Raw genomic sequence first — 15,817 nt, forward strand, 5'->3', positions numbered from 1 at the left:
GGTCCAGGACATTTTTTTTTTTTTTTTTTTTTATAACAAATCCTGGTTTAAATCTAAATGAAAATACACAATATGCTGTAAAGCTTAAGAATCAACACTAATTCATGTGTATCTGGGGGCTGAATCCTTATCTGAACTCCTGGCATCTTCCATCTGAAAACTTCTTAGTTCAGAGAGTAATAATTCTGTATATAAAAGAAATAATATATAACAAGCTTTGCTATGAAAAATACGTTGTCAGCTATGGGGCTGCCTATTTATTTATTTATTTGGAGACAGAGTCTTGCTCTGTCACCAGGCTAGTGTGCAGTGGTACTATCTCAATTCTCCTGCCTCAGTCTCCCAAGTAGATGGGATTAAAGGCACGTACCACCACACACAGCTAATTTTATTTTTAGTAGAGACGGGGTTTCACCATGTTGGCCAGGATGGTCCTGCTCTGCCCTCCCAAAGTGCTGGGATTACAGGCGTGAGCCACCACGCCCGGCCCCTTTCATGAAATTACTGGTACAGAGCAACTATGTCTTTTTGTGTTTTATGACCGATTACAATCTATAAAATACTATGGCATACATATTTTTTGTAGTTGTACTTAGATTCTATTAAAGTTTCATTTTAGGAGATATTATTAAGTTAATGACTCGGCCCAGAGAAAATTATAATATCTACAAGTTTTAAATACAACATTGGAAAATGTACTCAGTATACTGGATATCTGATATGCAGAACTTACTTTCATTGTTATAGTTGGTGGTATTACTGAATCGATCAAGTAGATGACAAATCAAAATCATACAGTCTTCAGGGATCAATTATTATTATTTTCTTTGAGACTGAGTTTTGTTCTTGTTGCCCAGGCTGGAGTGTGATGGTGCAATCTTGGCTCACTGCAACCTCTGCCTCCCAGGTTCAAGTGATTCTCCTGCCTCAGCCTCCTGAGTAGCTAGGATTACAGGTATGCACCACCGCACCTGGCTAATTTTGTATTTTTAGTAGAGACAGGGTTTCTCCATATTGGTCAGTCTGGTCTCATTGACCTCAGGTGATCTGCCCGCTTCAGCTTCCCGGAATGCTGGGATTACAGGCGTGAGACACCGCACCCAGCCTGAATTTTTATTCTATAATCCTGTTACAGAATAAAAAAGGGGGAGGTATAGAGTGTTGCAAAGTTTTATGACAATTTTCGTAGCTAGAAGTATCTGAAATTAAAGGAGAAAGAAAAGCATACAAGTAAATACCTATCAACATAAGTCAGTAATACTATTTCCATCTATGGTAATCCAAAAAATAAAAGTCTATATTGAAAGATAAGAAGCAGTGTCCAAATACAACACTCCAGTTGGGTCATTTTCTTCTAATTTATTATTTTCTATTTAAATAAACAAAGGCAACTGCATTACCATCTTGCTCTTAAATAAGAAGATAACTGGAAATGACTGGTGAAATTATTAACTTAAATCTTATTTTTTCAGTCCTTGACTAACTTAAGTGACTAAGTAAGCATTTAAATATGACTTCTATTATCAGCATTCAGTAGCTAATAACCATCACTCCAATTGGTTACCCATTAATATTATATCAACAACTTGACAAAATATACAAATGTTCTAAGTTTGAAAAAACTACTGTTTCAAAGGTCAGAAACCTAGCTTTGAACCCACACAACCATGGTTAAGGTTAGGACATGCTGTGTACTGAGTAAATTTAAAGGCATTAGGATTTAATTCCTCAGTACCCCTTAGAGATCAATGCTGGCATTTATGATTCCCTAAAACGGACAGAGATACTTACGTCCCAATTCTCACATCTCAAGATTCACATAAATAGTGTCAACTGCCTTTGAAATCACTGCCAAGTATTAATTTTAAAAACCATCTAATGATACTCATTTCCTAACTTTTAACCCTTATTCTCATCATGATCACTCATTACAAAACTCATCCACTTTGTCCCAAGTAGAAGCAAATTATCTGATAACTCTCCATCACCTCAATAAACTACTTGCCCCTGTACTTGCAAAGCTAGCAAAGTCAAGTATAGAAAATCTTAAGATAAAAGGGCTAAGAAGGCATAGAGACCTTGGGTAGTCCCGCAGTTCTATATACTGCCTAGAAGCACAGTAACAAATTAGCAACAACAGATAGTAATTGTCCTAATCTAGGTCAATACAACAGCCAAAACTTTGTAAACGCTTTCTTTGGCTCTTCCTGGAGATCAACACTGTTTTTAAAATGCTGTAGCATGAAAGGGCTTACTAGCAACAGGAGTGTTCAAAAATACTTATTTATCTATTATCTTTTATTCAAGAATCTTAAAAATCACCTAATACGAATCAATTCAGTAACTGAGAGAGGTAGGTACTAAGGACTGCACAGGCCAAGAAGAGAAATTAGGAGTATGTGCTACTGAACAATCTTGGTAAGCTAAAGACTCTGATGACTTATATAGCTCTGAGTATATAAGATAAAATATTATCTACATGCCTTCAAACAAACCTAAATTTAGACATAACTATTTAGACATATTCTTACTGTATTTCATTTGTACTTACACTTAATTTTGCTGAAGTCTGATTTACTGAAGTTTGATTTTTGAAGTTACTGTTTAGTCAATGATTTGACCCAGAGAAAAATGTGGAATATGTCTGATGTAATATTATTTTAATACTTTGAAACTGAACATTACATAGTATTTTAGATATCTTCCTTTGAATCTATTATTTTAAATGTTAAATTAAAAGTCTACAGTATCACATATACCCATTATTTGAGTAATGTTTCCATTTGAGGCGAAGGATTTATGCTAAGCTATATAGACCATCTTCTAGAATTCTGAGATGGATACATGAGGGAAGGTGCCATCGATAGCCATAAAACTATTTTGTATGTATGTAAATTTAATGAACCTACAAAAGCATCAAACTCCTGTCCTCGGCCTCTTTAGCACCATCCTCCAACCAAGTTAACTGGTCCAAACTGTTACATAGGACAGTGATAACTACAGGAATAAGCACAAAGAAAGATTCTATCATGTTAAAGTTTCACAGATACGACGAGTTTACAATTCAAATTCCCATGTCCTGAAAAATTACCTCTTAAATAACTCACCACTGAAATCATAGAAGTGCAATAATCTGAAATTATTTTAACCTAAAGACTTAAGGAAATAACCAATTACTACAATTGATGTTCACTGTGAGTAATATCTAGCTATATAAAATATAGCTACAGAAAACCAGAACTCAGTGAAACATGACAATTTTAAAGCAAGAAATTTGCTTGAGATTCCTATCAGTAGTCATTAAATGGGTAAATATTAAAGATTTACATTCAAGTGCTTGAAGGGCTACTTCAGAGAATATCAATTACTAAAAACCTTTGCTCAGATGCCTGTCAGGCATATTAAAGATGGGATGATGTGTGAACCACCAGCAGTGGTATTAAACCCCAATCATTTTCAAGACAAATAAGATTTAGAGCTGTTAAGACATTCTAGAATTTGGTTCTTTGACACTAAAAATGGTATTTTTAAAAAGACCACATATAGTCTGCTGGCATATCATACTAACCATTAGAGGAGGTAGTGACATAAAGTGTTGGATTTAAAATACAAGGTCAGCATTAACTGTAAACAATTCTAAATCATTGTATATAACTCTTTAAAACATATGTAGTGAAAAAGAATTAGAATTCATATAAAACCAGAATTTAGAAAAGCAAAAAATAGAAATATTTAGTGAATTTACTCAAATGAAGGAAGTTTAAATGATACAGAAATGAAAAATATTAGAAATCTATGTACAATAAAAAGTGAATATAAATTAGCCAAGTCCATGGACATTTCCAGTTAAACATTCATACAAATACATATTCACCTTTTTCCTTAGACAGTGATAACACATACATACATGACATGATGATTCTGGCAAAAAAAATCAAATACTAAAACTATTCTCAAGTTTTAAAAATGGTGCAGAGAGTGTTTCAAGAACATTCTACAAGAATGTAAACCCCTGATGTAATTACATGATTTTATCATGCCAGAAGCATGGTTGGTTTTACTTTTTTAAAACAGATATTGGTATCATAACACATTGGCTTATTAATAATTAAGGCATTTTGCATACACAGTATCTCAATGTGAACAAAAACTTTTAATATTGATTTTTCATGTTTTAAACTTTCAGTCTTTTCAACATAAGAAAATAGCTGCACACATTTAAGTGTTTTTTTTTTTTTTTTTTTTTTTTTAATAAAACACAATCTTAAAAAAGTTAACGATGATTGGTCTTGGTGGTTCCTAGTAATAAGTCCTGTCTTATTTTTTCACATAGTATAAATTATATTCTTATGCAGAATTGCATTAAAATCCATTAGTTCTTAATGTTACCAAATAACCATATAACTCCCAAATGCAACAAAGGTGAACAATCTTCAAAGTGCACTTTCACCTCAATGAAGCTGAAGCTGCTTTCCACTTCAATGTGAAGTAGATTGTTGGAGTTTCATTAGTGGTTTCATTATGTGGCTTTTTAAAAGAAAAAATACTTTTGATTTCTTCCACAGTTCAGTTCTCAGACGAGACTTTTTTGTTGTAAATCATATAGTTCAGGGATCTTTTGAAAAACCAAATGCTCTTTAGTAGATGAAATCTCTCAATGTAACTGTAATAAATAAGCATCTACATCCTTAGAGGATAAAACAAAAACATTTCATTAGACAGTAAATATGCACATAAACAATCCATTTTCTTTTTCTTTATTTGCTGCTTAATTTGCCTTAGTTTCCTTTTGTGATCTTTTGAAGGTAAAAGATGTGTCTTGTTTAGTGCTTTTATCCGCATTTGTTCAGCACAGGGCCTAGCACATAGTATGTGCTCAATAAATATTTGCCAAGTGCTAAATGAATGTGTTGGTTCCTATGCTCAAACACTCTGCTTTCGTAGCTAACATTCACAGAAATTCTATCAGTGCTGTTTACTATCAGTGTTATATTTACTTGAGCCCAGCTTGACAATAGCCTCTTCTTTCAATTTCTTTCCTTTTTTTTTTTTTTTCTTTGAGATAAGGAGTCTTGCTCTGCCACCAGGCTGGAGTACAGTGGTGCAATCTTGGCTCACAGTAACCTCTACCTCCTGGATTCATGTGATTCTCCTGCCTCAGCCTCCTGAGTAGCTGGGACTACAGGCACACGCCATCATGCCCAGCTAATTTTTTGTATTTTAGTAGAGATGGGGTTTCACTGTGTTGGCTGGGATGGTCTCTATCTCCTGACCTCATGATCTGTCCACCTCAGCCTCCCAAAGTGTTGGGATTACAGGCATAAGCCACTGTGCCTGGCCCTCTTCTCTCAATTTCTACACTCAAAAAAATTACAAGTTGATTGATGGTTTAATAAAGTCTCATCATAACTTAAGAAACTTCACACTGAACTTTTAACCACTCAACAATGCCCTCAATAATAAGGTCATATTCACAATAAAGCTTCTCCCTTTAAAAAAAACTATGATTGTAGCTAGGTGTGGTGGCTCCTGCTTGTAATCCCATTTCTCTGGGAGGCTGAGGTGGGTAGATCACTGAGGTCAGGAGTTTGAAACCAGGCTGGCCAAAGTGGTGAAATCTCATCTCCAGTAAAAATAGAAAAATTAGCCAGGCATGGGTGTAATCCCAGCAACTCGGGAGGCTGAGGTAGGAGAACTACTGGAACCCAGGAGGCCAAGGTTGCAGTGAGCTGAGACTGCACAACTGTACTGCAGCCTGGGCAACAGAGCAAGACTCTGTCTCAAAACCCTGTCAAAAAGAAAAGAAAGTAAAATTAAAAGATTCAATTGAAAGCAAATTTCAGTCATAAGGAACAATCATTTTTCAGTTCTTCTATACAGAATGTAACACCCATTTAGAGCAAGGTAATATGTCATGTATGCTCTAAAAACCTAAAACAACAACAAAAACCTTGTAGGAAATTGATTTGTTTATAAGATTTTCATCATTAAGAATTCTATAAAGTAAAATCCCACACTGTGGTAACAAACTTGCTTGATATATCATTTTGCTTCTTTTTCTGAAGCTATCCGAGAAATTTTTTTATTTGTTTTTTTTTTTTTCTGGGGCCCATGGTCTCCGACAGCAATGGCCAGAGCTCCTCTGTGGCTGCCACTTTGAAAGGAGATAAGCTTCTGGTTGGTCACTGTTGGTATCACTCCCATTTGCTTTTCTTTCCTCAGCTAGATTCTTTCCCTGAAAGCATCTGTCTCCTGTAAGATTTGAACTTACGATCTTAGAGTAGAAGTCAGATTGTCCCTCAAGGATAGCTAGGTTTGTCCAAGCCTCTGCTTCCCTTAGAATTGTATTTTTTCCTCCCTGAATTCTAAGTAGTTGTTTCATTTCCAAGAAAAATTGTATAACTAAGTCCATGACATAAATCCTCTTATTTAGAAATATGTATATATTTAAAACCAAAGAATGCTTTTTATATTCCTGGCTAATGCCCATTTATGATAGCAGTATGCCCAGTAATAGAGTAAAAGTATTTCTTAACAACAGTTTTTTCTTCAATTATTTTTTAGCTACCAATGCTTTCTTTTTTTTTTTTTGAGACAGAGTTTTCTTCTTGTTCCCCAAGTTGGAGTGCAATGGCGTGATCTCAGCTTACTGCAACCTCTGCCTCCTGGGTGCAGTAAGCCAGGCAACCTCTGCCTCAGTCCCCAAGTGGCGGGGATTACAGGCTTGTGTCACCATACCTGGCTAATTTTTTGTATTTTTAGTAGAAACGGGGTTTCATTAACCAGGCTGGTCTTAAAACGCCTGACCTCAGGTGATCTGCCTATTTCGGCCTCTCAAAGTGCTGGGATTACAGGCATGAGCCACTGCGCCCAGCCTAGCTACCAATGATTTCTGGAGTTTAAATATTAAAATTCAAACTAGCAATTTGTACTTTTTCCTTTAAGAGACAAATGAACAAAGACCAACATCAAATTCACTCTGTGATTTAAACAGTTATCTTCTCAAAAGCATAACATTAGCAAAAGTAAAAATTAACCCCAACACCACTTAATTGTGTTCCTTATTCCTAGTTTCCCGAGTTCCTCATCTTGTTTTCTGATGCTGTCCTTATCAGATTCTGAATATTTTTTCAAATATTTTTCTCAATTAAAACCCTCTATAAATACCGTCTAGCAAAGCATTTCAGTGGCTGTACATGAGACATGTTCAATGGCTAATTCCTGTGCTTGCTGCCAAGGTCACAGTCATACCCAGGGGACCTGAAGCATTTGCAAATATTAAACTTACTTTAGACATTAGAACAGCGCCAAATTATTCTGCCTAGAGACCTGAAAAATTCATTTATAAATGTAAAGTAATATATTATTTATAATTTTTAATGTTTAATTTATAAGCTTAAATATAGATTACCTTAGCTATATTACCAGTATATCCTGGAACCAAAGTAAGATGGTTTTCCTGTTCCCATAATCCACTTAATTGTTGTTTTAAAATCTGAATATTTCTTAAAAAAAAAAAAAAAAAAAAAAGGAAGAAAAATGAGAAAGCAAATAAGATAAAGACTTTCATAGTAAATATGTATAATAAAAACCATTCTAAAATGTTTCAGGCATTTATCAGGAGAAAATTATGCTATTTGAAATAAAACATTCTGGAACATGGAGGAAAAAAAGCCAAAAAACTTTTAGAATAATACATGTCGGTCATGAAAATTAAAGGTTTGTTCACATAATATCCCCAAACATCTCCAATTTAATTAATTCTTGAAAAAAAAAAAAAAAAAAAAAAAAAAAAAAGAATTTTTTTTTTTTTTTTTGAGATGGAGTCTTACTCTTGTTGCCCAGGCTGGAGTGCAGTGGCATAATCCTGGCTCACTGCAACCTCCAACTTCCGATTTCAAGTGATTCTCCTGCCTCAGCCAGTAGCTGAGGTTACAGGTGCCCGCCACCACACCCAGCTAATTTTTGTATTTTTAGTAGAGATGGGGTTTTGCCATGTTGGCCAGGCTGGTCTGGAATCCTGACCTCAGGTGATCTGCCTATCTCGACCTCTCAAAGTACTGGGATTACAGGCATGAGCCATTGCGCCCAGCCAAAATATTTTTTTTTCAATTCCAATATTAATAAAATTTCTTACTTGATTCCCATTTAAAAAAAAAAAAGAAAATTAAAGGTTATTTAATTGTCAAAGCAGGTAAGAAAACGACTAGGCATTTGGAACATTTGGACATTCCTTGGGTGTGACGTAGAAATTTTTGAGAGCCTAGAAAAGAAATTGTGGATTTTTTTTTTTTTTTTTGAGACAAGGTCTGGCTCTACCACCCAGGCTGGAGTGCAGTGGTGCACTGGAACCTCCACCTCCTGGGCGCAAGTGATCCTCCTGCCTCAGCATGAGCAGCTGGGACTACAGGTGCACACCACCATGCCTGGTTAATTTTTGTATATTTTGTAGAGATGGGGTTTCATCATGTTCCCCAGGCTGTCTCAAACTTGTAAGCTCAAGTGAACTGCCTGACTTGTCCTCCCAAGTGCTGGGATTATAGGCATGAGCCACTGCACCTGTCCCAAAATTATGGACTTTAAGGAAACTGTTGCGAGATATTTTTCTGTGGTTTCATAATAATCTGGCTATACTCTAGTAGAATGCCCCAAAATTTCCACATCAAGGCAGTAATAATTTAGTTTTTAGAACTGTAAACACCAACACCAGACTCTCAGGTTAATGTCTAGGCTACAGGACCCTGCAGGACACCTCCATTCCTTATTCTACTGTGGGTATCTCTTTTCCCTCCCTTACTCATATAATGAATATGAAGATCAAACCACTATTGTGTTCTTCTAAAATGAAGGGTAGGGTTGTGTCAGAAGAAGAGATACAGGGGGTTAGTAGGCTCTGGAATTCAACTTCCAGGTGTGGTTTTCACAATGAACAGTACCTTAAGTCAGTATGTATCTATAAAGAGAATAAATATCACACTGATGAAAACAGAATAAAATTATTATCTAGTTTAATCAAGCTTTCCTGAAGAAAATTTCAGCATGAATTTATCTTTAAAGGTATACTTACCCATCATTTATAATTTCTGTTTTGGATGATAGGTCTGACCACCACCTTTTAATGACTGCTTGAAGCCAGTTTAAACCAACTATAACATATCTGAAATGACATTTTGTTACAAAGTTCAAGTGTTTTCATTTAAGAATCCTTTTTATAAGAGATTTTCCCTCCCAAAAAACGCATACACAAATTGGACTCTTCCCTTTTAAAAATTTATTACCTTCATATATATTTCACAAAAGTGTATTCATGTAACTTGTTTAGAGATGCTTTTGTAATTGCCCTTTAGTCATTTCATATTCTTTTCCTAACTGTACTATTAGCTTCTTGGCAACAGAAATCTTGTATGTCTCATGATGTCCAATCTACTATGTACTCACAAAACATAAAATCAAGGATGTTTAAAAGAAAAATTAATCAAGATTCATATTAGCACTTACTCTTCAAATTTGCTTTTAAGTAGCGACTTTACTAGAGGCAACAAGTCTACACAGCAGCCAAGTGAGATATATTGTTTTTCTTCCTGTAAACTAAAATAAATATCAAGTTATAAAAATATGGATGGGCCATAATTTGACCTCCTTTAATCTTACTTTTTTCCTGAAAAATATTGTTGTTTTTACCTATTGGTGAGCACAGGAAGGCAATCTACCACAACACCAAGATCTTCTATCCTGAGAGTATAAAAAGAACAGCATTGCCTCAGAGAGATGATTTCCTTATTTACTTTCATGTTATGATTATTCACACTGCTTTTGAGAAATTCACTCATTTAAAAATTTCAGTATCTACAATGAGTCAGGTCTGTGGATACAGCAATGAACAAAGAAACAGTGCTTGCATTCCAGTGTGTGAGCAAGTGGAGTTGGGGGTGGGGCAGAGACAGGCAATAAACAAATAACAAGACATAAGACATATAGAGCAGGTTGATGTAAACGCTGTGGAGAAAAATAAAACAGGAAAGGGAGATAGGGAGTGGAGAAATAGGTATTTTAAAATAAGGTGGTCAAAGAAGGCTTCCCTAAGGTAACATTTGAGAGACTTGAATACAATGAGAAAAGTAATGCTTCAAATTCCCACTTAAAAGGGATATTAATTTTTTTTTTTTTTTTAAAGAAACGGAGTCTTATTCTGTTGCCTAGGCTAGAATGTAGTAGCATGATCACCGCTCACTGCAACCTCCAACTTGCAATCCTCCCAAGTACCTGGGACCACAGGCAGGCACCACTGTGCCTGGTTAATTATTTTTATTATTTGTAGAGATGGAGTCTTGTTATGTTGCTCAGGCTGGTCTCTCACTCCTGGGCTCAAGTGACTCTCTTGCCTCAGTCTCCCCAAATGCTGGGATTACAGACAAGAACTGCCGCACCTGGCCTTAAAAAGGATTTTTAGAAGGTTAGTTTTCCCATGTCATTATCTCTTAGTTTTATAGGTAAGAATGGCAGTCAGAAAAGGTAATAGCTTTGTTCAATCTGATAAAACATTGTTTTCTGTATTTTGGCTACTCTTAGATGAATGATAAATGTAATTTAAATAGTATAGTCTCTACTGAAGCTACATATAGGCCGTTCAGAAAATGAAGGACGTTCACTTGAGCCCAGGAGTTTCAGCCCAGCCTGGGACACATGAGACCACATGTCTTTCAAAAAAGTTTTTAAAGAATTAGCCAGGTGTGGTGACATGCACCTGTACTCCTATTAAGGCGGGAGGGCTGCTTGACCCCAGGAGGTTGAGGCTGCAGTGAGCCATGACTGTGTCACTGCACTCCAACCTGGGTGACAAAGCAAGACCTGTCCCAGAAAAAAACGTTATTGAACAAAGGGGATAAAAGGTCACACTTACCTCAATAAATAAGCTACAAGTTCACTTATACTTCTCTTTCTCCAGAAAGTTAAAGCTACATTCAATCTCAAATTTCTGCTGAACAAAACTTGGGCCATTGTTTCATGGTCCTGAGAAACCTGAAAGGCAATAATCTAATTTGCTAAAAAGCACAATGAAACAAGATATGAAACTATTTTTTTATTAAATTATTTGGAAGACATAGTTTAAAATTATGCAAAGACAACTCCTTTTATTGGCCCACAAACAATGAATATGCAGTTAACCATAGTAAACAAATGATGTGAACGAGTTTAAGAAACGTTTACTTTCTACTAATACTTTTTTTCTGCTTGCTTCCATTTTTCTTTTAAAATGCAGTAATTTGTAAAATAAATTATTTTTAGATGATCTACAAACTAGGACCTAATTTATAACATGGATAAAAGAAAAATGTAAACATACGGCCTAGTCATTACCAACTGAATGGCATGAAAACTACAAAAACTCAGACAAGTGTTGCAGTATCATTTAAATTTGTGTATTTATTGTTTAGTGTCATTTTCCTATTCTAATGTGTTTAACATAGAACTATACAAGATAAAAAGTAAATACTCTGTACCCGCCCACAAAAACATCCAGTATCATTCTGCAGAAATAATCACAGTTAACAGACTGGTATGTATCTTTTCAAACAATTTTCTAGATAAAGACAAATTAAATACACATATAAATACTCTGAAAAATTAATTACCTATATTGCTTTTTTACCTATAATATATGAACATTTTTCAATGTCAAAACAGATCAACCTCTCTTTTTAGAGACAGGGTGTTGCTCTGTTGCCTAGGATGGAGTGCAGTGGTGCGATCTCAGCTCATTGCAACCTCCGTCTCCCAGGCTCAAGCGATTCTCCTGCCGCAGCCTCAGGTGCCCACCACAACATCCAGCTAATTTTTCTGTATTTAGTAGAGACGCTGTTTTGCCATGTTGGCCAAGCTGGTCTCAAACACCTGACCTCAGGTGATCTTCCTGCCTTGGCCTCCCAAAGTGCTGGGATTACTGGCATTAGCCACCACACCAGGCCCAACCTCACATTTTTTTTTTTGAGACAGAGTTTTGCTCTTGCTGCCCAGGATGGAGGGCAGTGGCGTGATCTCAGCTAACCACAACCTCCGCTTCCTGGGTTCAACATTAGCTGGGATCACAGGCGTGCCCCACCACACCCAGCTAATTTTGTTTTTTTTAGCAGAGGCGGGGGTTTCTCCATGTTGGTCAGGCTGGTTTCGAACTCCCGAACCTCAGGTGATCCGCCTACCTCAGCCTCCCAAAGTGCTGGGATTACAGGCATGAGCCACTGTGCCTGGCCCCCAACTTCACTTTTAAGAACAATGGCATAGCCTGGCACAGTGGTGTGTAGCTACAGTCCCAGCTACTTGGGAAGCTGAGGTGGGAGAACCACTTGAGCTTAGGAGTTTGAGTACAGCCTAGGAAAGACAGTGAGACCTCATCTCTTAAAAAAAAAAAAAACAGGTAGGGTGTGGTGGCTCACAGCTGTAAGCCACTTTTTAAAAAAAATTATTTTTGAGACAGAATCTCACTCTGTAACCCAAGCTGGGGTGTAGTGGCACGATCTGGGCTCACTGCAATCTCTGCCTCCCAGGTTCAAGCAATTCTTAAGCCTTAGCCTCCCAAGTAGTTGGCATTACAGGCGTGCACCACCAGGCCTGGGTAATTTTTGTATTTTCAGTAAAGATGAGGTTTTGCTATGTTGGCCAGGCTGGACTTGAACTCCTGACCTCAAGTGATCTACTTGCCTTGGCCTCCCAAAGTGCGCCACCATGCCCAGCTAATTTTTGCATTTCTAGTAGAGATGTGGTTTCGCCATGTTGGTCAGCCTGGTCTCAAACTCCTGACCTTAAGTGATCCACCTGTCTCGGCCTCCCAAAGTGCTGGAATTACAGGTATGAGCCACTGTGCCTGGCTCCTCTGACCACTTTTTAACAGGGTTGTTCATTTTCTGCTTAACCAACTTAAGTTCCTTATAGATTCTGGATACTGGACATTCATCGAACACATAGCTTGCAAATATTTTCTCACACTCTGTAGGTTGTCTGTTTACTCTGTTGATAGTTTATTTTGCTCTGCAAAAGAAGCTCTTTAGTTTAATTAGGTCCCATTTGTCATTTTTTTTGTTGTTGCAGCTGCTTTTGGTGTCTTTGTCATAAAATCTTTGCCAAGAATGGTATTTCCTAGGTTATCTTCCAGGATTTTTATAGTTTGAGGTTTTACATTTAAAAACTTTTTTTTTTAGGCATTTGCACTCAGAAGTTTATTTGGTCAGATCAAGTAAAGAACCAACCTACGTCAGATTTCTAGGCTATACAGTCACATGTTCTTTTCCTTAAGAGTATGTTGTTTCTATAATTATTTGATTAGTGGGTACTACATCACTTATATAATTACCTGAAAGTGGGAGCAGTGTCTGTTTTTTACCCACCAAATCTATCCTCAGAGCCTACAGAGGACACCTGATAGTGGAAACAGCATTAAGTATCAATGGTAGAGAGCCCTCAATATTTGTGAGAGAGAATTATTACAACAGTGATTCTCTTTACCACTAAGGCTCTATTCTCCAGTGCCCATGATAATTCACTATTAAGTCAAATTTTCCTTGTTCTTCTTTTCTCACAGATATTACTCACTCCCTTTATTTCTCCTAGCATTACGAACTTTTTCTGACTCCAGGATTTTATTTTCACTGGCAAAAAAAAATATTTTACATTATTTCATTATGGTTTTAGTTAATAGTACTTTTTTTTTTAACTGTTCTTTCATCGTTTACTTGTAATTATTATCCTAAATATGACAATCACCTTCATTCACCTATATACACTTATTAAAATTTTAGTTTTAAAAGATTTTTTCCTGCTAGTTCGCTACAGAAAATGCTTTTCATCAATAATTAATGTTGAGATAATAGATAATGTTCCTTGGGGTTTATTTTTTTATAACTTATACAATAAACATGTTTACTACCATAAACTCATGTGTTTATAAATTTTATAAAACCATTCCTTCAACTGACCATTTTTATAAAAACTACTTTCTGAGGTATAATTTACATGCCATAAAATTCATCTATTGAAAGTATGTAATCCAACAGTTTTTAGTGGATTTAGAGTTGTGACACCATCATCACAATCCAGTTTTAGAATATTTCTATTACTCTCAAAAATGCTTTTGAGCCTGTTAAAACAACCAGTTTTGCTTGAACCGGAAAAGCAGCAAACCACAGCAGGTTTGCATAAACTATGCTTTAACTAGGCAATTTTGAGAACCCAGCAAAATGTGTCTGAATAACTGGTTTTGGTGGTCTACTTTTTTTTTCTTGAGATGGAGTCTCGCTCTCTCACCAAGGCTGGAGTGCAGTGGCACAATCTTAGCTTATTGCAACCTTCACCTCCCATGTTCAAGTGATTCTTCCACCTCAGTCTCTCGAGTAGCTGGGGATACAGGCAACTGCCATCATGCTTGGTTAATTTTTGTACTTTTGCAGAGATGGGGTTTCACCATGTTGGTCAGGCTCCTGAGGTTGGTCTCCAACTCCTGACCTCAGGTGATCTGCTTGCAGATGTTTTCCTTCTTTTTATTTTTTTGAGATGGAGTTGGCCAGGCCCGCCTGGGCCTCCCAAAGTGCTGGGATTACAGGTGTGCGCCACCACACCCGGCTAATTTTTGTATTTTTAATAGTGACAGGGTTTTATCATGTTGGCCAGGCTGGCCTTGAACTCCTATCCTCGTGATCCGCCACCTCAGCCTCTGAAAGCGCTGGGATTATAGGCGTGAGCCACTGCACCCAGCCTTGTGCTCCACTTTTTTAGGCAAGATTTTCTCCTTTTCCCTTCTTTAAAATCTCTACTGGCTAACTTGTCATTCTGGATATTTTCAGCAGCCTGTTAAGCATTTCATCCCATCTTACAGAAATGGAATAAATTATTGATTCAAATATGGTTAATCAAAAAAAAAAAAAAGGTTAATCTAGAAAATTGTCTCAGGGAGTTACTTGACTTAAATAAGTCTACATTCAATAGATGGTAAATTATTCTGCTAGTGGAATATGGCAAAGAAAAAAATCAAGATTATAATAGGAACAAAGTTAAACTAGACATGACTCAGAGAAATGACTTACCTCAGAAAAAAACCCACTATATTTTGATGATGGGCTCTCTGTCTGTGAAGAACCAGAATCACTGGAGTTAATCAAATATGTTCGACTATCATGGTGTAATTTTTCAGGCAGATGGCCTGCACAAGCCAGTTCATTTTCTTTATTTGCCATGTCACAGCCCCCACTTCCAGGGGAATGTTTTTTTCTGTAACAAGGACTTGGAAATGGATGATGAACTTTCTTTCTGCGATAGATCACTTTACGAAGTTTATCTGGGCTTTTAACAGTTTGTCCAACTGTTCTGTAAAAAAAAATTATTTTCTTAAATAAAAAAGAACCATATGAAATTCTTTAAAAGTTTTTAAACAGAGAGTTAACAGGCCATACTTTGTGACTGTAATCCACTAAAATTAGAAGTAAACAGAATTTTAAAAATCTTAATCTGAGTTTGAAGAGGAAAGTAAAAGGAAAATTACAAATTATCTGGAAGACATTTTATATCAAATAAAAATGAAAGCAGACATAATAACTAGATGCTTTTACCAAATGAAAGGATGACATTTTATACCAAATAAAAATGAAGGCAAGGCATAATAACTAGACCCTTTTAAAAATGAATTATTAAAGGCCATTCTGGTAGTAAGAAAATGGTAACACTTTCTAGACACCTAATCTCTTCTAACAAAGTGGCAAATAGATTGCAGGTTTGAATATTTTAAAGTTTATTTTAGCCGGGCGCGGTGGCTCAAGCCTGTAATCCCAGCACT

General features: G+C 36.3%; 1 protein-coding gene across 1 annotated transcript in view; it reads right to left on the minus strand.

Annotated features, from left to right (window-relative positions):
• Positions 1-3,006: 3,006 nt before the first annotated feature.
• Positions 3,007-15,817, minus strand: part of KATNBL1 (katanin regulatory subunit B1 like 1) — a 60,269-nt gene continuing 47,458 nt past the window's right edge. Inside the window, exons 4-10 of the mRNA XM_032261261.1 lie at positions 15,072-15,351; positions 10,901-11,019; positions 9,682-9,732; positions 9,499-9,588; positions 9,068-9,157; positions 7,412-7,505; positions 3,007-4,687 (exon numbers count right to left, since the gene is read on the minus strand). Of these exons, the coding sequence (XP_032117152.1) occupies positions 4,655-4,687; positions 7,412-7,505; positions 9,068-9,157; positions 9,499-9,588; positions 9,682-9,732; positions 10,901-11,019; positions 15,072-15,351 (757 nt within the window). The 3' untranslated portion in view covers positions 3,007-4,654. The remainder of the gene's footprint in view (positions 4,688-7,411; positions 7,506-9,067; positions 9,158-9,498; positions 9,589-9,681; positions 9,733-10,900; positions 11,020-15,071; positions 15,352-15,817) is intronic.

The sequence above is a fragment of the Sapajus apella genome, unplaced genomic scaffold (assembly GCF_009761245.1).
Source record: "Sapajus apella isolate SASKATOON/1434 unplaced genomic scaffold, GSC_monkey_1.0 scaffold122, whole genome shotgun sequence".
NCBI classification, from domain to species: domain Eukaryota; kingdom Metazoa; phylum Chordata; class Mammalia; order Primates; family Cebidae; genus Sapajus; species Sapajus apella.